We start from the raw sequence: 26,469 nt of genomic DNA on the forward strand, positions 1-26,469 counted from the left end.
TTTGGGCGTGTGATTATTTTTCTATGTCTTCAATCTTTTGATTAGAACATTTGTGCTAGTTGATAATTTAGAAGGAAATAACCGTAGAGCTTTGATATTTTAACCAAATATTTATATTATCAGACATACAGATATGAAACAATTTCCAATGTAGGTACTTTAGATATTTTTGTGTTAATTAAATTAATTTTAATTTATAAATTATAAATTTGCTCTTGGACCTTGGTCAATAGCATAACAACTTAAAATAAGGTTCATCATAATAAGATTTCTTACTATGATTGAAGAATAACAACAATGATTTGACACAATTTTTTTATAAACATTTGACGTTTCACTTATCTAAATTCGAATATTTAAACGAAAAATAACGATATTTTTGTCTAATTTGTAAAATATATGAAGTAATATTTAAAATAAATGTATATTTTTGTTTTTGATGCCTGATCTAATTCTTATGTACATTATTCTATGTAAATTTGCTTTTACTTATAATTAGTTACAACAATATTTTATGATATAATTAATTAATAATATATTTTTTTTTTATTATTATTTTTAAGCTAGAAAATTGTACAATCTGTAAAATAATTATTTACAATAAGCACAAGTGATTAAAGAGTTAACATAGAAAAGACAAAATAACATAATATAAAGTAACAAAGTTACAAATCGTAATAAGTTAAGTTAAATTACGGCTATATTATTAATAATATAAATTTATAATAACACAATAGAAATAATTTAATTATGTGATGTTAATCGCATTAATTAGTTTTATTTCTCGTGTTATTTAAAAATAAATTATTATTAGTAATATAGGTATATTAAAAACATCTTTAAAAATAGAGATTGACTCTAAAAAAAGAGATATCTGTCTCCAACCAGAATTCTTTTTTCGTTTTTCGTCAACAATGGTTTATTATTGAATTCAAAATTAACACGTTCATTACATAAGTACTTCTGTAAACTATGGATACTTTATGGCCCGGTTTATTCGAAATCTATATTACACAGTAGAGACATTAAACCGCATTTATTTAATATATTCATACGTATTTAAATTTATATTTTATTCTGCTGGTTTTTTAAATATTTATAAACATATAAGTCTTTATTAATTATTAAATTATAAAAATCCATTAAACGTACTAAATATTATATATTAATGAAATGATAACATTTTAAATATTTATTTAATAGGTATTAAACTTGAATATTTATTTTATTAAATATACAATATCATAATATTAATAATACATATAACAAAAAAAATATATATAATAATAATAATAATAATAATAATTCGCTTAGTAATATTTTTGTGTAAAATAGAAATATATCAACTTTAAAGATATAATCATATTATACATTTCAAACAAGAAATTTATAATAACATAACAGCAGACAAAGCAAAATCAATAAAATATCTTTCATATAAATCAACAATTATAAATAAAGTACAATAACATAATGTATATACTCGCAATTTAAAATTTTGATTTTTTGTTGAACATGTATCTGGTACATTTTAAACAATTCAAAAATTATATACAAAAATACGGTACTGGTAACGACTAATGATTATTATTTTCATTTTAAAGGAGGTGGGCCTACTGTATAGAGGTTCAAATTGAATGGTATTATTACAAAGGTAACACAAACACTTTGGCGCCTCTATGTGGTGATTGTGTTTTGAACACCATCTCACCATGTTCGTTTACGTAATCGTTATAAGCCAGTGAATATATGCATTGAAATCCAAGTCTTTCGACAGCTTTAGCAGAATAATGACTGGTGCACTCAACGTAAATCATTTGACAACCCATTTCCAACGCATATTCTCTAAAAATTAAAATTAATTTTTAATATTATTTGTAATTGCATACACTCAAATAAATATTTGTTAAAATACATAATTATTTATATTTGAATTATACTCTAGGGTTTGTACATATAGATATTATAATTTTTGATAAAATTTCGTGGTACATTTTAATACGCAAATAATTTTTTGTTGGTAATAAATAATATTGAACACAGTTCGCAGTGTTCTTACTTAAAATGAAAATGAAAATTTAGCCATGTCAAACTGTCTATATGCATGCATACAATTTTATAGTTAAATTTTTGGTTTAAGAAGAACCCCATATTATTGTATCTAATGGATGTTTATCAAACATAATATGCAATATGTATGTTAATATGTTAATACAAATCATTTTTGCATACTTAGTTTTATCGATCAGCGCCTTGCATACTCCTTGGCCCCTATAAGCTTCATTTACTGTAACGATTTTTATTTCCAATATACGATTTACATTTTTATATTGGGCAAACACGTCTGCTTCTCGTTTAATTTTGTCTAAGAGAACCACAATATCCTTAAACTTCAAATTGTCATTACATGTTTCATCATCTTCTTCGTCTTCTTCTTCATCATCTCTATGCATTATATTGTTCAAAATCACACCCATTATGTCACCAGTTTGAGATACTGCCATAAATGTCATACCTGAATATAAAAAGTTAACAAATATAAATATAAATAATTCAAAGTTTATGATTTATATTTGCGTAACGTTATTCCAAAGCAAAAATTGTTTATAAATTAACTTGTTTGTCATAATATAATAACTATAATTGGTTTCGGGTATGTATATTCCAAAAAAAATTTCAAATATTTTCTAACTGAATTCTTTATTATATTTTAATAGTATCATTATTTTACGAATTTAAGTTCTAATTCAATGTCTACAACTTATGAAATATAGAATCGAACCATAGTATTTATACCATATTGTAAATAGCTAATGCAGTAATTCTCAAGTTTCGCTGCTGAATCTGTTTCTTCCAATAATTGTATCGCCACGTTCAATGGTTCATCTCGGAAAAAGAACTTTCTTAGGAAAGCAGCCACAGTATGTTTATCTTTGGTAGTGATGGGCACTATGCTGTAAGTAAATTTTGCTTGGTTTGCTTCATCCATAATGTTACTGTAATAGATTTTTTTCTGAAACTAAAATTCAAAAATATTAATTTTAGTAAAACATATTTTTTTTTTTTTTATTTTTTTTATTTTTAAATACATTACTAAATAAGTAATATACATTAGTAATACATAACAGCAATTGATTTAAGAAAAATATTAAATGTATTCATAATACAATGGGCATTATAATAGGCAAAGAAAATGTCCAGTTTCCATTTATGTAAAGTTAATTGATCAGAAAGAGAAAAATATTTTTTTTTTGGTAAATTTTAAACAAAAATACATTTATTTTTTTAATGAGTTGTGGGTATTGAACTAATTATTTAAGATTTAGATTTTAGGAGTTAAATCAAAAAATATATTAGAGATAAAAATGTTTATAACAAACATTTGAATATTATATTGTATTTTGAGGATAAATAAAGAGAATATTATTATGATTATAATCAAAAAATGTATTTAATATTGTATGTGAGACTAAAATTCTTAAACAAAAATAAAATAGTTTAAAGTATTTTCATGTATCGGTTTGATAAAATTAAAAAAACTATTTTTGTAAGTTGCAAGTGCCAAGTATAATAATATCAACATAATCAAAATATGTATATAATAATTAAACCGTGAAAATGTATTTTTCATTAATTTGTTATATAAATACAAATAAAATGTCATATCTAATGTATTTATTAAATTTATTATATTCAGTGTTTGTAAATTTGGCCAGTAAAAATTAATAAATATAATTTTACATAAAATTGGAAAATTTGAAAATTCGTACACCAATAATTAGATAATTCCACCCGTATTATATGTGTATTATGAATAGACATTAATAATTTCCCAAAAATTTTTCAATAAACAGTTCTACAGATTGATCATTTCAAATCTGTATAGAACTGTAAATTACAAATTATTTAGTTTAAGAAGACAATAAAATTTAACCATAGCTATATCTATTCAAATATATAAATACATATTTTTTTTTTTTAAGGGATAAGTTTAAAACATTATACAATTTTTTTAATGACTACATCAATAATTATAATTTTGGGTATAATATAATTGTAAGAAAATTCAAATATTAATAAAAATGAATATGAAATTGTATACCAGTTGATGAGATGAAAGTTTGATGGCGAAGCCATTATCAATTTTGATTGAAGATGCCATTTTTTCGCGAATAATTGTCACACTGTTTACAGTAGACGATGAATAACAATTAAAATTATGGAGTACAACAATTGAACTCTGACGACGACTCTGTGAACTTGGTTTCACATTCTCCATTCTTTATATACTTGGACAAATCACAGAACACTGAACACGCCCAATATCCTAGTCCATAAGAGTGAAATCCCGTTCTGAATGATTATAGAATGAGCATAGTTTAGTGCCCTTCAACCACTAAACGCGTCGTTAAAGCAATGTATTTGTTGATACTACATATATATTCAACGTGATACGTGAATGTATAGAAATAAGATATAAATCTTTGTTTTGCAGACATTTTTGAAACGGAACTCCTTTACCAACAATAGGTATACATTTACAACTCGGAAGTCTTAAAATATAATTCAATATAGGTTACACTTTTAATATATTTCTGTTTTCTATATCTTGAATCATACGCTGATTCTGTTACTCGTAAATAATAAAATTGTGAAACTAAGAGTTATTTAAGAATAATTTACCCAGCTATGTTTCAATGTACGTATATTAATGTAAATATTGTATATTTAAAGGTCAATGCATTAAAATGGTACCTACTTTATGTAACGTTAAAATACATATTATATTAAATTAGAGCTGTAAAATACTTAATGTCATTGAAGGTGCATGTGAATTACTCACACACCTATTATAGTGTCACATAAAGTTACTTCAATTAATTACACGTATATTTACATTAATCGATTTGTATCTAACCAGTTGATTATACTAAAACTACTAAAAAACTAATTATTAGTTCTAATGTTATCTCAGTACAAATAGATACAATTAGTGTATGTTACAGACAAATTAGCTTCTCATAAGTAATTTTAGCTCTCTAAATTACCAAAAATCGAATACCTCTCGACTAAAATATATTATATTCATCATTTTTATACAGTCAATAGTGCCATTAACTTCTGAACCTTAATAATTGATAAATTTTACCAAATACATATTACCATTGAGTATAGATACTTTACTCAATGATATTACTATATACTATTATCGTATACTAATATTAATGATAATACTTACGCAATAATAAATCAATAAAAATAACTATTGAATTTATTAATTATCTATATTTTATAAACGATTATTTAATTATAAGTTGTAGACTTAAATATTTTCTTAATACCATAATTACCTTAAATTACACTATTTTCAATTTTGTATTTATTCTACAACAATATAATAGTCATACCAAAACTCGTTTAACAAAATTATTTAAATCAAAAACTATAAATGTATAAAGTATAGCCTTTTGGTGACTCCTTTTTTTCTTGTATGTAAATTCATATTACACATGCAATAAGTCAATAACTGCACAAATTGTATGCATATAAAAAAAGTAATATACGTATATTAAATATATTATAAAGATGCCTAAGCTAAAGTGTAGCATCTTGCAATTTTGATTTTTCGTTTTTATTCTTATAAAAATCGAACCAACCGATATTTTACAAGATAGAAAACTATACAACTACAACATAAGAATATAATAACAGTTCTTTTGCTATTGTAAAATGTAAATTAACTAAGAGTAAATATATACTTGGTATATAAAGTGCTATATATTTATTATATACTAAGTAAAATTATTTGTGTTTGTTTATGTACCTATCCATAATTTTTTTTTGTATTCCTTGTATCTAAATGCTTTTATATAAAAAAAAAAATAAATAAATAAAACACAAATTATTTTTAATAGTAAAATAATATTAATTACGTTAATAATAGTTAATAATATATAATAAATTAACAAAGTAATGATACAAAATAACAATAAAAAAACCTAAAATATTTATTTAGATTGAGTAACCGGGCTTGGTAATATAGTAAATTATAAGGAGGGAATGTTTGAGAATTTAGGAAGAGATTAGGATTCATCGAGATACATTCAAGGGAGCTTTAATACTATAGTTTGAATTAAATAAGTTTAAAATTAAAAAAATAATAAGACTATTAAATACATTTAAAAAAAAAATACTTTACTGTATAATATTTAAAAAAATATATAATTTATTATAGTGTCCATAAATATTTATTTGCTATATTTTTTTACCATAACTAAACTATAAGAATAATATAGGCATACTTTTTTAACATTATTTAAATTTAATTGAAAGTTAATATTTATAAACAATGCATTTGATAACTTTGATTTTAACTTTTTAACATTAAACTTGATAATAATTGCAATACCTTTAGAAGTGAAGGCCAACAAATATCGCAAAATCATACTTTTACACATTGCCCTATTGCCCATTGCAGGTAATCACGATAATGAAAGTCACGATTAAAATAACAGTCAGTAGGTAAATAATAGGTATTCTATACAATAATGTACTAATGTGACAATTGTGCAACTAGCCCTATATGAGGAGTGGACTGAACTTATTCTATCCATTAAATGTATAGATACTGTATAGTTTGCTTCGATCACAATTATTTGTTTCAACAGAACAATTTATAACGTCCTACGAATAAAACAATTAGTTACATAGATACTATAGGTACTGTATAGAAATTTGACCATAAAAAAGTTTAAAATTCTTGAATATTTTAAATGTATTCTAAATATGAATAATTAAAGTTTAAAAGTGATTAAATATATTTAATCAGAATTTATTTAATATATGCTAAAACTAAATATGCCAATTAAATAACATTGCTCAAAAATAAGTTCTCCGTTAAAAAATATTATTTTATTTATTGTATTTTCTGAAGTATAGCTTTAGTTCTATACTTATATTTATATATAAAACTAAAGTGTATACATATATATACTGGCTGTATGTAAACAAACCTAAAATACGGCGCTTTATCGATATATTTTGATTTTAGTGTAAGTTCAGTTCGTGGGTAAATTGTCATCGGCGTACCTACAGCTTTGTGAACTAATTCAACAAGATGGAAAATCTTTCCGTAGTGGATTGAATATTTTTTAATGTGGTTCAAACCATTCTCTAAACTTTCCTAGTATCACTAAGAACAATTTCTGAAACTTTTATCAAAATTATTCAAGTATTTATTGGGTCTATAAACTAAAAATATACAAGGACATTGTATTTGTTTTAGGTACATTTTAAAAACGAATAGACGGCTAATAAATTAAATATACAAATCCTATAGTAACGCATAACATGATGGTTATAGTCTATATCATTTTTTTTTTTCTGTAACTAAAATGGCATCCCTAGTTGTGTCAAAAATATACTTTAAGTGGTGCAAATGAATTGCTTTAAAAATTAGGTAAGTGGGTGGTTGAGTTAAATAATAGAATACTGCAGAGGCCAAGTCTTTCTGCTATAATTTTATTAAACACAAGAATGTAATTAAATTATTTATATTTTAAATAGTAGGTATATTTGTTCATAGCTATGATTAAAAAAAAAATCTTCAGAGAGGTGGTAAATTGGAAGGGGTAGTTAATTAAATTATTTGAACTATCTATTTCAACTTCATTCGGCGTTACTGAGTATCCTAACATATAAACAAAAAATGATTAATTTATTATGACTTTATGAGCCAAAATGAAATTCATGTATTATAATTTATAACCACCTTATAGTAACTATATAAGGTGATTATTTTACCATAAAACACTCATTATTTCAAAAAGTATTCATGTTTTTGAAAAAAATTTTTTACATAGTTTCAAATTGTTCAAAAAACAACGTTTTTATTAAAAAAAATTATATTTTTAAATATTTTTTATCCTTAAATTTTTTTAAGTTTTTTACTTTATTGAATGGCAACATAGAATTTTAATTTCATATTCCAAAGCAGAATAATTTTCTGAGTATTTTGGTACATAAAAATCAAATTTAGAGCGAGTAGTTTATAAGTTATAAATATTTAAAGTTTAGATGTGCGGAGTAGAGTGGTACGGGGTTATCCTGCAAAATGTTTGTGCACTACTCCGCTTGTCTGAACTTTAAATACGTGTAACTCATAAACTACTCGCCCTAAATTTGATTTTCATGTATCAAAATATTCAGAAAATTATTTTTCTTTGGAATATAAAATTTCAACACTCTGTTGTCATTAAAAAAAGTAAAAAAATTAAAAAAATATTACCATAAAAAATATTTAAAAATATAATTTTTAATAAAAACGTTGTTTTTTAACAACTTGAAACTATGTAAAAAATGTTTTCAAAAACATGAATACTTTTTGAAATAATGATTGTTTTATGATAAAAGAATCACCCTGTATAGGGATTGAAAAAACCTAAAAATAACCTCTGATTCTCAATAAATCAAAGTTATATTGACATAACTTTCATTTAAATCGCCCCAGTAGTTTTTGAGATTAACCGTTATAAGTAATAAGAACTCATTTCAAGTGTATATATATATTTATATATAAATGCTCAGAGTATAATATTTATTTCAGTACAATGCATCAATGTATCAGTTTTTATTTTAATATTCATAAATTCTGTGCATAGTAAAAATAGAGCGCTCACATATAGTTGTAATTATTGGTAATTATGAGGCAATTTTTAGAAGTTTTTAAATATTTAGGTAAACATTAATGGTTCACAGATATTGGAGTTTTCAATTCTTCTAAAGAAATATCATCTTTTCCAGTATATTGTTAATATGAAATAGTTGTGTTGGATTTTGTAAAGGCCATGGGGTTTAGACCTCTACTTAAAACTAATGAGGAAACTTATCAAGCTCTCTACCCACCAATTTCCTCGTGTAATCTATATTCATCCTTTTAAATTAGAAAGTTATGTTGTCTTAAGTATATTTTATTCTTACTTTCAAGATTTTAAATCGAATAAAGAATATGAATATTTAACAAGCAATATATTTGAGTGACACTCAAGGACCTTTGGTTGTTGTCACCGCGGATATAATACGATCGAAGACCGATCAGTAAGTTCAATTAATTCATATAAAAATTGACTGTATATACGATGAAAAAAGCACAGATAAGAGAATGGAAATACCACCTCACTTCACCCACCTTAGCACAATAAGTCATTGTTGAGTTATTATATTTTTGATTTGAAAATTATAAAATATACTATATTATTGTTTATATTTCTATAATTGATTTAAAAGAGATTTGGCTAAAAATACGAATCGGAGATAATATTTATTATAAAGTCTCTAAAAGTTTTAATATGAATATTTCTATTATTTCATGTAAATTTCAAGTTTCTGCGGTTATTAATTGTTAATACGGAATTTTATTACAACGAAAAAACAAAAAAAGACTGTTGAAAACTAGTTTTACATAAATATATTTCTGTTTTTACGGTTAATTGGATCCAATTTACTACTAGAAACCACTCTCAAAGTCGAAGATGAAGTATTTTTTTCTAATACAAAGTGTCTGCAAACACGACTAAAAACGTTGGGGATTTTTAATATGTAGACAATAAAAATACTTTTAAAGTTTTAATCATAGGTTTTGTTTTACATTTACGCTATTGATGCAGGTAATGGAATCACGATACTGAGCCGACAACCGGTGAATGGGATATCGGGACAATACGATATGTGGTCGACAGCTAGGACATCAGACTGACACATAATTTTTATTAGATAATAATTCTAATTTGTTCTATCTAAATTTCACTGTCTCATTCTTATCGTAATACATCTGAAAGTTGTGTGTTATGACACTATTGAAATTGAATTGAGTAAGTACCCCACTTGTATTAGGTTCGAATGATTTGATGCAACGAATGCAGAAAAGAGAATAATTTTTTATAATAAAACTATATAAGACGCGTGATATATATTAATTATATGTTCAATCCTAATATGACAATATAGAATGTGATAAGGAATCAAAGATAGAGTTTAATATTTTTTTTAAAAATGGAACGATAAAACGACTATATTTGAAGTTTTTATAACATAAAACTTTTATTATACTTTTTATCATTAGTATTTTTTCAAAAAGGTTTTCATAACTTGTAACTATGTAAGCTCTCAATTTTATTTATATGTATAAATTGTTTATAATATTAGAATGTTTATAGAAACCTAAGTGGCTAAGTCAACCTGGGACTAATTTAAATGAATCATATGTTATTTTGTATATATAATTATGCTTATGATTGATTATATAGATATTTTTACAGAAGTTTCCTTAAACGTAAGGAAAACGAATTTAAATATTACGAAAAAATTGTGAAATTGTCTTTTGATAATAGTTATATCTTATATAATACTTGCTGTATGCCGTATGGTATTTTGGATTATATAATACTTGACTTTATATCATAAAGCTACTGATACTGATAAAATATGTGATATTGAGTAATAAATCAATTTGGAATTTAAATAATTATTTGGGCGTAACTAAATCATATGTAGATAATAAATATATTTAAAAATTAAAAATGTTCAACAAAAATGTATTGATACATTAATATATGTATATGTATTAATTATTTCCCGATTTATTAATCTCGTCCTCGAAAACTGCGGATTTGAGTACCGGACCATACCTAACAACTGCAGTAGTGCAAGGTCGGCACTGTTTATTTTTGATGTGACCAATTCTTCTGCCTACCATTATTATTGTTGTTTTAGATAGGGTGGGCACAAATACGCGAAAATATAGGCACACTCTTCTAGCCCATACCATTTAGATATGATATATATTCTGGATATATAATACATAAATATAAATATTATTATCCGTACCGTTCCGCATACATCGCGTGTAGCGGTCGAACTAAGATTTATTATAATAATACGTTATGTTCTCTCCCGTTAGCGCCGTCGAGGCGAACTCCCTACCATGTCGGTTCGACTAACGAGAGCTTGCGAACGCGTGACCCGCACAACAGCATGCGTATTATTAGGTCCACGTCCTGTACATCGTATATTGTATTGCGATAGGCAACGTGATAAGGCGCAAATCCTCGTTCAAGACATATACCTACCTATATGCGTTTTTACCGCTCGTGGCGACAATTGACACTGAACCGTCCCCATATAATTCTAATGTTCGTAAATCATGTTATATTAGAAGGCCATCGAAGTTATCTTAATTCTTATATGATATTAATGCGTAAGTATAACAATATATTTTTTACGTTTTCTCGGAAAAACAAATATATAAGAAAATGGAAAACGTAAATCTACTTTTCATTACTTCAAAGGACAAACTGCAGACAAGAGATGCAAAAACTGTAAAAATTCAATTTTCACTAGCAGTGCCCCTAAGTGTTCATCAAGTTTTTTTTTTATAACCCATATCCTGAATCTGATTTTTATGCTATCATATATTACAGTGGCGTACGCAGGATTTTTTTTAAGGGGGGTGTCATATCATAATTATATGCACGAATTGACCTTTTATTTTTTTTTAGTCCTTGTTTCATAATTTTAACAGATACTTATTTTTAAGGGGGGTGTCATATCTCCCTGACACCCCCTGCGTACGCCACTGATATATTATGTATATATAGCGCAACACTGTGAGCTTAAAACGTGTTTATCGCATACCATCGAAGAAAAATGACTCCTGTTTAGCATAATTCTTAATTTTCTTTACAATTCAGTGAATAATTAATTGTTAATGGAAAGTAATAGTTTAGCGTTTAGCTTTTAATTTTTCTAGGGAAGATTTACAAATTTTGACATAAAAATAATTTTGTTATCCAATCGAGTATTCAAGTAATAGTTTAAAAAAATAATCGAGAAAATTGCTATGCTGCATAGTAGGTTTCTAATGTATCTCGTAATTGATTAGGTCAATATTATAATGGATGTATTAAATTTGAATACAGTGATAAATAATTGTAAATGAAAAAAATTCTAAACGGAGATAGAAATCCTTTTCTTTAGTTTTATTTCTGGCGTGTCAACCAGTGCTACAACTAGGGATTTGGAGACCTAGAGGAGAGTCAAATTGTATACGTTTTAAAATAAATTAATATCGAATTCTTAAGTTCTTTGCATACGATTATGAGACCTCTAATGATGTGCATTGCACCTCTAACAATCTCGTTAGTTATGACATTGGTATCAAATTATATTCTTATAAGGATCTTTTATAGTTTTATAATTTATTTATTTAGTTATTAGTAATATGGTAGCCGGTAGGTTAAATTAATTTTACAAAAGCACTATATTATACATTAAATATCTAATAATTTTCATAAAATCTTCTTTGAAAATTAATATAAAATTATATATTATACATAAAAATAAATTTAGCTTAGTTTTGGCTTCAAGAGTTCGAAACTTTTGAACCAGTCAGCATCAAATTGTGCACACATACTCCTTTGTTAATCGGGAAATGTTTATAGTTTTTTTAGCCTATAGAGAGTGATGGCTTACATATGAATTTTGTTTTGGCTCGCGAAAATCGAATATTTTTTGTTTATGCAGGGGTTGTTATTGGTTACAGAAAAGAAAATAGTAATTATATAATCAATGGCAATTAAAAATAAACAAACAACATTTAAAGGAGATATTTTATAACTAGAATTATAATAGAAAATATAGTTTTATTTGATAACGGCTTTTTCTTGTTTTTCTGTCTAACCAATAACCATTGGTATTTTCAATATGTTGTGCCCTTTTATTGTAGAAATAATTTACTTACTAACAATAAGTTAGCATATTTTCTAGGGGTGTTTTGAAATTTTTTATATATTATACACAATTATTGTGTTTGTGTAAAAACGTTTACAATATTAATACGATTTCGTTACTTGTATAAATTAGGAATAACTGCGCATTGGTGGTGTGACTGTTCTCAATATTAATTATTATTATCTTGTGATGCTTAGGCATCATTATTATTACTTAGTTGTTTTTCTCTAAATATTTTTTTATCTTTTTACAATCGATGGATATTATACCAATATTTTACTTTCTTTTAATCATTTTTTAATCGTTGGTCATCAATAATACTCAATAATTACAAATATTTATCGTAGGTAAGTCATTTCATAAAATGTTGCAATGATTAATAATTTCTTTAAATATTAAAAACAAAATATATCATATTCATAATATATAATATATAAATACATTAGTTCATTACATAGTGTGAAATTATTGTTTGTTCAAATTGGAACCTAAGGTGACATATTATAATTGGAAGAATAAACAGTTTTACAGTAAACAAGGCTAATACTCGTTATATTATAAGTAAAGAAAATTTAGTTTAACTTTGATGTATATTTAACTTTGATAAATATTCATTAGTGGCGTAGCGTGCGTGTTGCTGTGCATGCACAGAATATATAATACCTACTTCAAAAATTGAAAAATTATTTATTTTTTATTATTATTATTTATTACATTACAATAATTACGTAGTATTTCATAATATAATATATTTAATATTATGGATTATCTTTATAGTTCGTGGGGATTGATCAAACTGAAACACCATGGCCACACCACGCGATAACTTAATATATAATAATATTAATTAAAAGTATATAGGTAAACGATATTTTATGGTAACTACCGGCTACCGTGTTTACTATGTGTGCAGTATGCACTTTAGAAATTGCTTGCGTACAGTGACAATAATTTATATATTTTGTTATAGATAATATCAATAACAAAACATAGAATGCTCGACGCTCGTAATAGACCGTCGCGGTCGTGTACTCGTCACGCATAAATGCGTGATCAGTATTGCATACACGATACACTATATCAATTCGTACGTTATTCCGCTGCGTATTTTAAAATTATAACATTGATTATTATAATATTTTATACATGCGTATTATTTTTTTTATTTAGAATTGGGATATCTTATTTTTTAAATAAGCATTTTTTTAAACTAATTAATAACTAAAAATAAATACACGGTTGTCAGTTTGTAAGTGTACAATTAAAAAACTATTTTAAAAGACTTTCGGTGGTTCATTGAATTTTGATGAAAAATAAATAAGAATAATAACTATGTAATACTAATAATTATTAAGGTTTAAAATATTAAAAAGTTGTGTATGTTTAAAACTTAAGTTTTGAAAACTCAATGAGGGGGAGGGGTGGAGCCCACCAATTAATTTTCTTATATTTCTCAACGTATGTATAATGTTTAATCCCACACTACGCCACTTAAATTTATTGATATTTCAGGAGAGAAAACGTATTATGACTTATGAGACTATAATATGTTTTTATATATAACACTCCATGCGACAAATCATTAAAATATTAAATATAAGAACAATGAAGATTTAAAATTCCATCAAAATTGTTATTATTCTTAATTCGTGGTTTTAATTTCACCGATACATAATTAATTCAATTTTCTCACCGAAAAATGTCAAATGTTTTTACAGATTTCTTATTTATGCATCGTTCTTTAATGTTCCACCATACATCACACTTGTACACGTCCAACTTATTATAGAAAAATAAATTATACATTATTGATCTTCGTAAATATATTAGAATAATTGTATACGTGATCATACAAAAATTGAAGTAAATAAATATTACTTTTTTATATCCATATTCGACGTTGATATTAGTTCATGTTTATTTTCATTCATTCATCTCTGTTGTAATTTATAATAAATTATTTAATAATACTATAATGCAATATACTATGTTATTATTCATTAAAGGCGCGTATCAAGAATATATTTACGGGGGAATCGCTGCTTGGCCCCCCTTTGGATACGTGCCTGACTAATTATACTTATTACAATATTTACAATATTAATCAATGATAATCTTAGTTTTCGTTAAGATATAGATACCAGCTAGCCGGTAACACCGCTTGTATTATACAATTATTATTATATAACTTATAAATTTATAATTATAAATCAATACTGATGTGTAAATAGTAAATAGATTGTGATATTAATAGCTTTAAATTAGTCTAAATATTTTTTTAAATGTTATTGTGAATGGATGAAAGCTACAATATAAATAATAGTAGAAATAGTAGAATGTTTTAAATGTCTATGCTCCATATGTATTTTTGAATTATAACAAAAGTAGTTTTTTTTTTAAAATAAATAAATAACAATTATTTGTAAATGTCTCAAAAGAGTAATTTTGTAGAAGATTATAACACGTGCACGTGTAGGAAATATACATAAATAAAAGTTTTAAGTCACCACGAAGCATAAATAATGTTTTTGATTTATTACAAAATAATAAACGACTATTTTATTAAAGTGCTAACAATTTTATTTCGAACCCTTAAAATACTTCTAACTAGTTCCAATTTGCTACCAAAAACCACTCTCAAAGTTGAAAATCGAAATATTTTTATTGGCCCAAAATGTGACGACAGACAAAAAACACATCCATAGAATGTACATATATATATATATATACATTTAATATATTCATTACCCTACCCAGTCACCCAGAATCTAAAATGAATAAATTAAAATTTTAAATAAGTTTTTCCATTAATTGCTCCCGGATATTTTATTTCTACATTTCCCTTACCCTCGCATTAGTAAATCCTAGATAAACCACTTTCATTATATAGGAGTGTACAATAATATTTCAGTCTTCCTTAATTCTATTTGGATAGACCATTAACTAGATTCTAGTGGAACTATTGGTCGTTGGTTAATGCAGATATATCTTAACCAAGGTTAATTTAGGATATTCACAAAAACCGCTTCGTTTTATTGTTCATAAGCCTTGATCGTTTTGGATGCCTGTTGTGATTGGATGACTTGGATCATACATTTCTATATTCCTGGAAAACGCACAGTACCGTCGTTTACCACGTAAACAACCACGTGAATTTCGGCGGTCGTAGAACCCAAAACATATAAGTTATATGATATAACCAAACGTCCTTCGGAACTTTGGTCGGTCACTGCCACCGTCAAATCATCGCACATCAAGGGTGATCGTAACTTGTTTTTATTATTTAAATATAAACTAATGTTTTTTTTATTGAAAATTACAATGCTACCAAATAAATTAATAATTTACATTTATTTAGTAACATAGGAGAATACTATTTAAGGAGGTAACTATTTTCGACGGTAGTTTATTATTAAATCAATAACAATTCAATTTAACTATACTAAAAAGTCCTGAAACTTCCAGAAGATTCTAATCAAATCTCAACTTAAAATTACACTCTGTATCATACCACTACATTTCAACTTTCTCAGCTTCTCTTATTAGACGTAGACAGCGATCACAAGTTACATTACACAAATAATAAAAAGCTATACTCACGATGAATCTGTAAAGGAGAAATTACATATATATTTTTACATTAACTCCACTATTATTACTACATCAGAAATTAAAATTAAAATATAATTCCGTTTATATTTTAAAATTATAAAATGTTTATTATATGTAACATATTTGTAACACGATAATTTTAAAATTAAAATTTTTAAGTTAATACGCAAAACTACAATTGAATTTATCCAATATATTACCTTTACTATATTGTAAGATTTACTATATAGTTTTAATATTATTTTATACTTTTACAGAATTGTAGATTCTAATATTAAATATATTATATAGATATAGAATTTAGATACGTTTATTAAGATAAATATGTATGTTACATTATTTAAATGGGCTTAACATAAACAGAAGAATCAAGTTGATAAATCAAAACATTTATTTGAACATACATTTTTTTCATTGAAAACAAAAATTTATCAACATATGTTTTATTTCATCGAGTTTAAAAAAACTGAAAAACTATCTAGATATGTAAAAAAAATATCTTTTAATTGAAGTCAGTACTTTAATTTTTTTAACAAAAATAGAGTCAAGAAAACATTTTCTTTTTAAATTAATATAATATTATTATGCCGTATAAGTTTGCCACGGGTGAGGAATAATAGTTCTACAATACATATAGGTAAATAAGGAGTATGACATTATTCTACACGAAAATATTAAATTAGCAAAATTAATAAAGTAATTTTATTAAATTGAAAAAATCAAATTACTTTTAGTTTAGAAACGATGCATCTATATGTTGCTTTAATACTCTATTACTTTGTACTAGATATTGGTTTCATACTGAAGAATCTCTATATAATACGGGTGCATTATTATTAGATACATTTATAATGGATAAGTTAGGTTATCATTTATAATGACATTTTTCCAACATAAGCTATGCTTAAAGGAGGTAAGTAAATTGATAAAAAAAATTGTATAATATGTATATAAATATAGTATGTGTATCGATTTATCTACAATTTTCAACAAACAAAAAAAAAAAACAGTTAAAAAAAATATATACTCAGAATAAACTATCGACTATGGTACAAATTAGTTATCTCTACCGTTCGTTATTCTGTCATACAAACCATTGTAAGCTTTCACATTAAAATTACTAATTGGTAATATTGACAATTATTATTATAAAATATAATGATGATAAATAATATTAAAGAGCTATACAAGTTTGAAGTTGTATGATACTGTATTATCTGTAAAAATTTAAATATTTTATATAGTTAAAATAATTCAATGTATTTTCTATTCAAATTTATAAATTGTTATTGGTTATCGAATAATTAGCCACAGGCATAGATTGATGTGATGTAAAAAATAATGGGTACATCCTCAGGATCCACGTATGTAAACAATCTATAGTATCGTTAGGTTAAAATTGTATTATATACCATTAGGTTAAAGGTTAAAATGTATTAAGCGGTAATTATAGTAATGTTAATAGTATAAATATTCAATTTTAGGATAAACTAAATAATAAGTATAATAGCGTATTTAAATTTAATATATTAGATATATTTAATATATCAGATTAAGTTTTCAACTATGACTGTTATTAAAATATTTATACCATTTTTCGCAGTAAAATATCTATTATCAACGACGAAAATAAAAATAATGCATATTATTGTGTTAGATATTTTCATTTTTATATTTTATTTTTGATTAAAGAAAATTAAATAATTATAAAAATTACTGGAGTAATACCTTTCGTTTATTAATTCTTCATAATAATCAACTGTTAAATATTATTTCTTAGCAATGGTTTGTACGCAGTACGCCAACGAAGCCAATATTATAATGTTTAAACATAGGTAGATAAAAACAAGACTGTATTTTTTTCGCATACTGATGGGTGCTTCAACCATCTAACAGCCACTTTAGGTGCAGGTTAGTCTGAGCTTATCCAGCACCTATAGCTATACTTAAAAATATAATGTAATAAGTGCACTTTAAAGAGTAAAAGTTCAGGTTACGAGATACGACACATTCTTAAAAAAATGGATTTACTCTACACCAAACGTAGTGATACCAACTTTCCATTGCATATAAATATATTATTATTATGTGTATAAATTTATTTAAAATTAAAACATAAAAATAATTTAACCGAGAAAATCTAATTTAAATCAACTAAAACGTTTTCATGAAGATAAAAACCAATACTGATGATAGTGGAATACTGGCATAGTGCTAATTATTAACTTACACAAGAAAATACTCGTACATGCTTAGTAAGTTTTTTTTATGAAACATTAAAAAGCTTAACACATCTGAAATTTTAAATCAAACAATAGCTTAAACAACCCAATAAGTGAAATATTAAATCCCGTATTTTGTTCAATCGCGTATCAGTAACTATAATGGGGTAAGGAACGATATAAATAAATCGTTTATTAATAAAAAATAAGCAATATAATATGTCAAGGTTATAAACAATATAAATATATAGTACATAGATATATAGTTATATAAATTATAATAATACTACACTATATGAGTATAATGAAAATTAAGCAATATTGCCAAGACTTAAAAATCTTTAATTTATTGGAATTTTTCTACGGTTAAAGATCGTTTGACAGACAATTGGTGGCTGGTTACCTCGTATGTCTATTTCGGGTGATTGCGGCGTGCTGATACCAAAGTACTGATCTGTCCTAACTTGTTAAGTTTTATAGTGATTTTTTTTTAAATTAATTAATTTTATCAATCATTACATTTTGGAACTAACAAAATAGTTCAATTTTCAACATTGAATGATTTTAGATAGCATATTGTATCTATTCTAGTTGATACTTAATGTTGTCAATTATAAAAAAGTTCCAGTACTTTAATTAATAATTGGGAAAACTAACAAAAATTAGCGTAAAAACCGACAATCAATAACTACGCGGTACCAGTTTTCGAAAATATTGATTTTGTTTTTTGTTGTAGTTAAAAAATGAATAAGTTAAAAGTCTCGATGTATTCATTAAATATTTATCTTATAGCTTTTTCTAGATATGATATATATATTTTTTAATATTATTATGGTTTATTTAGAAATTTAAAATGTTAATTTCTTTTAAATTTTTGTTGATATAATTTTTGTTCCTTATAAATTTTTCTTATAACCGTTAAAAAATTTTTTTGTCGTTTGAAATTACAAGTGTTAACGAAATTAGAAGCCTATTTAGATTTATAAATCCTGCCAGTTTCTCTATTAAAGTTTTTAGTTATTTTGCTGTATTTAAAGAATATTATTAACAGAAGGAAACTATTGATACTTTTAGGTTATTGTTATTATTATTATTTTCTATAAGTACGCAATAAAATGTTCAAAAGATTTAAATTAATTGTATACTATTTATTATGACAAAAGGCTGTTTATTCCATTGTATTCCATCTTATTGACTTATCAGTTAATAACAATATTTTATGATATTATAATATTATTGTACTTAATTAATAACATGAATATATAAATAACCTGAGGTTTTTGTCAATAATAAATTTCTTCTCCCGTATTATTATTTATAAAAGAATAATTAACAACTAATAGTTATTTAAATAATATTTAAAATATCTTTAAAAATAGAGGTTCCGAGAAGAATGCCTCCGTTTAGAATCATTTTTCATACAGAATTATTTATTGTTGAATCAAAATTTAACACATCCGTTTTAGTAACATACTCGACGAGTAGTGCATTAATACCAACTATACATAGCAGAGGTAGTTTACCAGTGTCTTTAATATTACAACTTAAAAATAAATAAAATAAAAAACCCGTACAGATAATAGATCTATTCAATCAAATATTTCTGCTTAAATAGATACATAAAAATAAACAAGAAATTATAGTATAATATTAATTAATAAAATTTCCTTTAATATATTATAGGATTTAATATATAATATAATCAATATTTATGTATTATAGATTTTTCATATTTGTCAAAATGTTAAATAGGTATGCAGTATAAACAAATTATTTTAGTATAATTTAATCCACTCATGAGACATAGATTATATTTTTAAATCACCATGATTAAATAAGAAATATTGATATTTAAAAATTTTTATTTTTCAGTACTATTTTTTATTGTTGCCTTAGGGCTTAGAAATAGTCTTAACAATGTTTTATAATTTAGTTGAAAAATTAAAAAAAAAAATTCTTACTCTTGCAGTCTTAGTCTTAGCATTCTATATTTTTAAAAATAAATTCTTTGAGAAACATGTTAGAAAAAACTATTAGTGTACTTGAGCATAAAACATATAAGGTATTGTATACAATGCATATAATTTTAGAATTTATAACTATTACTATTATTAGGTAAATATAATAATAATAATATAATAAATTAGTCACTTATGAATATTAGAGTTATGACTTATTAAAATTAAGTTAAATTTAATACAATATATTTGAAAGGTTCTATATTATGCCTACAATAAAATGTTAGATTTATTGGCTTTATTAAAAAAAAAATAAGTATAAACCACCTGCTACACTAATGAATAATCAACTATATTTTAATGATAGATATGTTTTTAATTATTTATAATATAATTTCTATATTTCATATTTTATTAAATGTCAATTAATAATTGTATAATACCTATGTAAACTCTTCGTGTTTATGCATGTAAGTAATATTTATATTTACAGCAATTTTAGCCGATTATTTTCTAAGTATGTCAATTAATAAAATTATTAAAAAAAATAAAGTAACTTAATCGATGAAATTAAATTTATATTGTTCATCAGTGTATCGTATAAATATTAATAGACATAACAAATCATATAATTTAATCTTCGCGTACTTATAAACACTATCTAGATATACGTAATTTAAAATCTCTTCTTAATGACTTTATCAAAATAAATCAATTACTTAAAATGTTAAATTTTAAACTAATATACATACATTTTAACACTGATATATAATTTACTTACGTTTAAGTGATTGAGTTGGGTAACAATAACGTTGACAATTTATTACAATCGTTAACAAAGTACGTAACTGATATATTTTTTAAATAACTGCTATAAAATATATAATATAAATCGCTTCCCTTTATTGATTATCCATTTATTCATTGTTCCTTGTTTTTTTTATTACAAAAGCGTTGTACGTCGAAAAATATACTGCCTGGTATTTTATGGCATAATATTATTTATTCATCTGTGCAAATAATATATAGGTACCTATTTACTGGCTACGGCCTACAGTATAAATGATAATTATGTAATACATATACTAAAATACAAAATATATAAAATATGAAATAAAGAATACATTTAAAATGAAAAATTACGACCTTATTTTAAATAAGTTAAGTAATTTATAATACTTAATCAATTTTTTTCATTTGTAATGAGTGGGGACGAATTTAAATGCAAATTGCATTTTTTTCTGAATGTCCAAAAACATTGCTTTCTAAGCACAAAATTCATTTCATACCTAAAATAAAAAGAATACTACCACAACTCCTGGTTTCAGTGTGAATTACTGATAAAACGTGAAAAATAGATTAAAGACTTAAAAACTTTATATATACTTACCACTATATTAATACTTTCTATATAGTTAGTCAGTTAAACTTTAGAAAAGTTTACTCTGTTAATGCAATATTTGGCCTAGTTAAGTTGACCTTTACACGCACTTCCTGAAACTATAAATTCCCCCAAACCCCGAATCCTAATATAAAATCCAAATAAACCAAAATTATATTGCTTTAATATATCTAAACAAATGTTTTAAAAAATATATAAAAAGTATTATTTTATTAAAGTATTTGTAACTTGTAAGATTATTATATATAAATAGACAAATTTGAAAACAAATTCCATAGCTAAAATTGTAATAATTTAAAATTAAAATAATACTATTTATAATTTTATAAATTTTAATTTAAAACTCATTTACCTAATTACTTATTGTGCGTAAATTTTAAGTTCTCAAATAATCATTTTCCGATGACAAATATCAAACAATGTATGTCAAAACTCACAAATTATGTATTCTTGTATTAATAATTAATAGGTATACTAATAATGACTCAACGTCAAAACAACATGCAAATGATAGTTTCATTGTAATTAATTTATTATCGACGTTTTCGAAGCTAATTATTAAAACATAAATATTTGTAAAGTACATGCAATTGAAAATCATTATTAAGTATTTTAGTTTTATTTTAAAATTCGAAAAATTAATGTGGATATGAATTTCTAAGCATTACAGACAAAATGTAATCAAAAATATTTGATTTCCACCATCGAGCTTAATTATTCACAAAAATTGTACCAGATTTTAAATCATAAATAAATAAAGCGGATTTTCATTATACATTTATATCTATAAAGACGAAAATTAGTTAAAAAGTATTAAATTTGAAATAAAATACGATAAGTAAATCAAATAAATGGATACTTGTATATAACACAAAACTAATTTCTCAAAGCTTAAACAAATAAACAATACTGTTTAATGATGTCCTATACGTTTGAAATAATTTAATTATTAATAAATCATATTTTATATTATACTTATACAATAGAATATTTTATTATGATGTAGCAATAATCTACTATATGACCTATTATATGCCTACTATATAATAAAAAAAAAATGTTTGGTTTAAATATAAAGTATCATATAGTCTTTATGATTATTTATAATTTTTTAATTTACCACAGATAAAAAGGTAACAAAAAAAAACTTTAAAAAAAATAGGTTGTCTATTTAAAAATATATTGAATTATCAAATAAGATTATGTATTATACTATATACAGTCGAAGTCACAAAGTAACATGCCAATGACTCAAACCGTGTATGACCGTCATAAACTCGCATAGCGGACGTCGGCATAAATGACACATCGTGGTCTACTCTACTATTCTACTGTTTTATATTACACTCGAATGCATTCAGCAGCTACTATAAGGGTGTACCGGGAAAAAATAAAAAAAAAAAACAAAAACACAAAATAATCATAACAACAATGCAATACGCAATAAATACGCCTAACGCTGATTTATGCCTACGAAATAAAAAGTAAATAATTGCATATATTATCGAATATCAACGAGACTATAATACATGTTCAACGGATTTTTACCTCAAAACGCGCGATCGGTTTAATAATCTGTTGATCTGACGGCGAGGCACCGCGACGTGATAGTACAACGCGTGACTATAGGGTACGAGACGGCGAGTCGCGGAGTAGTGACGAGTGAGAGAGAGAGTGAGTGAGAGAGAGTAGTGATACGAGCGCCGCAGTGAGGGAGTCGTCGCGTGGCGGTTTCGAGTACACCACCGGCGTGATAGGACAGGGACCAAAATATAATAATAATAATAATAATAATAATAATAATAATAACTCGAGTGCGCGTACTATACTGCGTATATAATAGTGCAGCTGTGGTTGTGACGGTGGCGGCGGCGGCGGCGGCGGTGGTGGTGTTAGCGGTCGGCGGTGGTGTGCTATATAGTGGTGGTGTACTACTACTGTCGGCGGTGTTTCGATGATAAGCAGCGTCGTAGTACTACGCGCTGGCCCGACGTCCGGACGCTGCAGCAGGGATCCGCGGGCCGGGCGCGAACGGGGTCGTCATGACTACGGCAGGGCGTCTGTGCTGCCGTCGGCCCGATACGACCTTGGCCGGGATTGATTGCGCGGCTCTCCTTAACGCGGGCGCCGCAGAGATCCCTTTTGCCGCCGCCGCCGCCGCCACCGCCGCAAAGAGGCTTTTTTTGATTGCCACCCGCGCGCGCATATACGTGTGCGTGTGTTTTTCGATCGGTATATATATATATACATATCATCTGCGCCCACCGCCCCGTGGCCGGACTCGACAGTGGGACTTGAGACTCGGTTCGTGTATATATATATGTTTTATTACGTGCGCAATCAATCACGTGCAGCAGCAGCACCACGAAAACGCCGTAATCATATACGCGGCCCGCCCGACCGGATAGCCCGCCATCGCGCCGACCAGCTCGGCCGTGTGGAAAGTTTACAACGTTCGACGACGGACGGTCGCCGTCATCGATAATACATAGCGCGTTGTCCGGTTACACGGCCCTCCAGTCGAACGGCGGACGTGCTGCTACAAACGCGCCCAATATAAAGCATATTATAACCCCTCCGCCAGCAGCCACTCAACCGCGCCAACAACAAAAAAGTCTTCCGAGCCACTTAAAAACTATTGGAAAAATGATTTTAATATTTTCCCTTACAATATTATATTGTGTGTTTAGTCTTAAATATATATTTTTTTCGATAAAAAATAAATTAGAAAAAATATATAGAAAGAATGCCGTCGTAATATAATACGATACTACTATTAATAGATTATTTTGTAAACATTTACCTTTCCCCCTATCACCAATAATTATACCTGATTTATACTGATGGATGATATTGGCGTGTTGACGAGCGGCAGAAATCGCGTTCAGACCGAATGTACGTGATTCCGTGATGTATTATTATGAATTATAATAGGTACATTAATGCATATTACATAGCATTATAATTTATAACTTGTGATTAGCGTTAAGCCACGACATTTATATTACATTGACGTGCTAGTTCGGTACTGTGTCAGGGTATAGTGTGAAGTGTATTATGATCGTCACACGCCGCGCGATTCAAATCGACACGATCATACGCACGCCCATGTCGCCGTCCGTCGTCGACCTGTTGATCCCCGTGTCATCATCCCCGATTATGACACATGATGACAGACTCGCCTACTCGACAATAATATAATCAAAACCATGTATTTAAATCGCATTTCACAATATGTAACTACCTGTGAAACGTCCAGACGTATTGTGCGCGTGACAAATACTATCCTATGGGTCCTACGGAAAAAAACAATTGGATCTCTGTTTATTTTTAAATTACTTGATGGACAAAATCCATTGTCCAGAGTTACTTTGAAACTTAAACATTTTTGGTTATTTGTCTCAATACGGAAAAACATTACTTTTTATGTTTCATTCCAATCCACGAATTATGGTCGTAGTGCGTCCCCATGAATATATGTATTGAGTTAGATGATATTAGCTTTAATATAGTTTAAATAGTTTAATATAGATTTAATTTTATGTAAAGATTATGTTGATGTCTTTAATGTATATTTAAATAATTTAATTAATTAACAGTACAATCGATAAAAATTTGTATGAAAATTGTACACTTTTTCGAGTACCTACTTTTATATTATATTGTTCTTGGGCTTTTCGCCTGCAGTCTAAGTAAATAAAAATAGATGTGTTTGCACAACTGTGGATGTATCATGTATCGTGTATGCAGGACTGACTTAAAGAATAAATAGAGAAAAGGCCAAACTGCCAAAGGGAACACCTGTCCCTCGGTGCAAATTTGTTAAAAGCACGTACAACTTTACAGTACTACATATAATAAATGTATAAAAAAAGGCGAACAAATGGGACCGCATAACCTAACCCTACAGACTACAGTAAATGTCAAGATTGTCACTGTAATAGATGTGTTAAATTTGAATTGAATGATATAACGAAAATCGATTCTGAACGGAGACAGTCAACTACATTTTGCATATATAAAAAAAAACACTCATATCATTGTCAAATCAATATATTTATCTCTCTACTAAGAATCTAATATATATCTTACACTAAAATGTAATATTATATATTTAATAGTGTAAATTTAAGATCAATATTGAACTTGACAAAGAATCAAAATAATTATTCATTTTGTAGGTACAAGAATAATGTATATTTTATTAGCAATTAGCATATATTATAATTTATAGTATCTATAGTATCACGCGTGGAAATAACAACCATTAAATGATTATTATAAATTTTATATAATACATTTTGACATTCGGTAAAACAATATTATTTTGGTATAAACAGGAATAATTATTATTATGTAATCATTATTGTTATGCAATATTATTTTAAGTTTTAAGTATAATTATTTTGAAGTATAGTTTAGTTCATTTGGTGTTTTTTTTTTATTATTATTATTTTTATTATATATATATATATATATAAATACAATT

General features: G+C 26.0%; 1 protein-coding gene across 4 annotated transcripts; it reads right to left on the bottom strand.

Moving 5' to 3' along the window:
- Positions 1-958: 958 nt before the first annotated feature.
- LOC132922495 (arylalkylamine N-acetyltransferase 1) lies at positions 959-24,831 on the bottom strand. Of its 4 annotated transcripts, none has more exons than XM_060986055.1 (4): positions 24,811-24,831; positions 2,797-3,019; positions 2,233-2,515; positions 959-1,845 (listed from the first exon to the last, which is right to left on the bottom strand). In XM_060986055.1, exons 2-4 carry the CDS (start codon positions 2,987-2,989, stop codon positions 1,647-1,649), a joined length of 675 nt encoding a protein of 224 aa, XP_060842038.1. In that variant the 5' UTR covers positions 2,990-3,019; positions 24,811-24,831; the 3' UTR covers positions 959-1,646. The 4 variants fall into 4 exon arrangements, with proteins under 4 accessions (XP_060842038.1, XP_060842036.1, XP_060842037.1 ...); XM_060986053.1 differs by lacking the exon at positions 24,811-24,831 and adding an exon at positions 23,529-23,931; XM_060986054.1 differs by lacking the exon at positions 24,811-24,831 and adding an exon at positions 21,360-21,519.
- Positions 24,832-26,469: the final 1,638 nt, after the last annotated feature.

The sequence above is a fragment of the Rhopalosiphum padi genome, chromosome 2 (genome assembly GCF_020882245.1).
Source record: "Rhopalosiphum padi isolate XX-2018 chromosome 2, ASM2088224v1, whole genome shotgun sequence".
Taxonomy (NCBI): domain Eukaryota; kingdom Metazoa; phylum Arthropoda; class Insecta; order Hemiptera; family Aphididae; genus Rhopalosiphum; species Rhopalosiphum padi.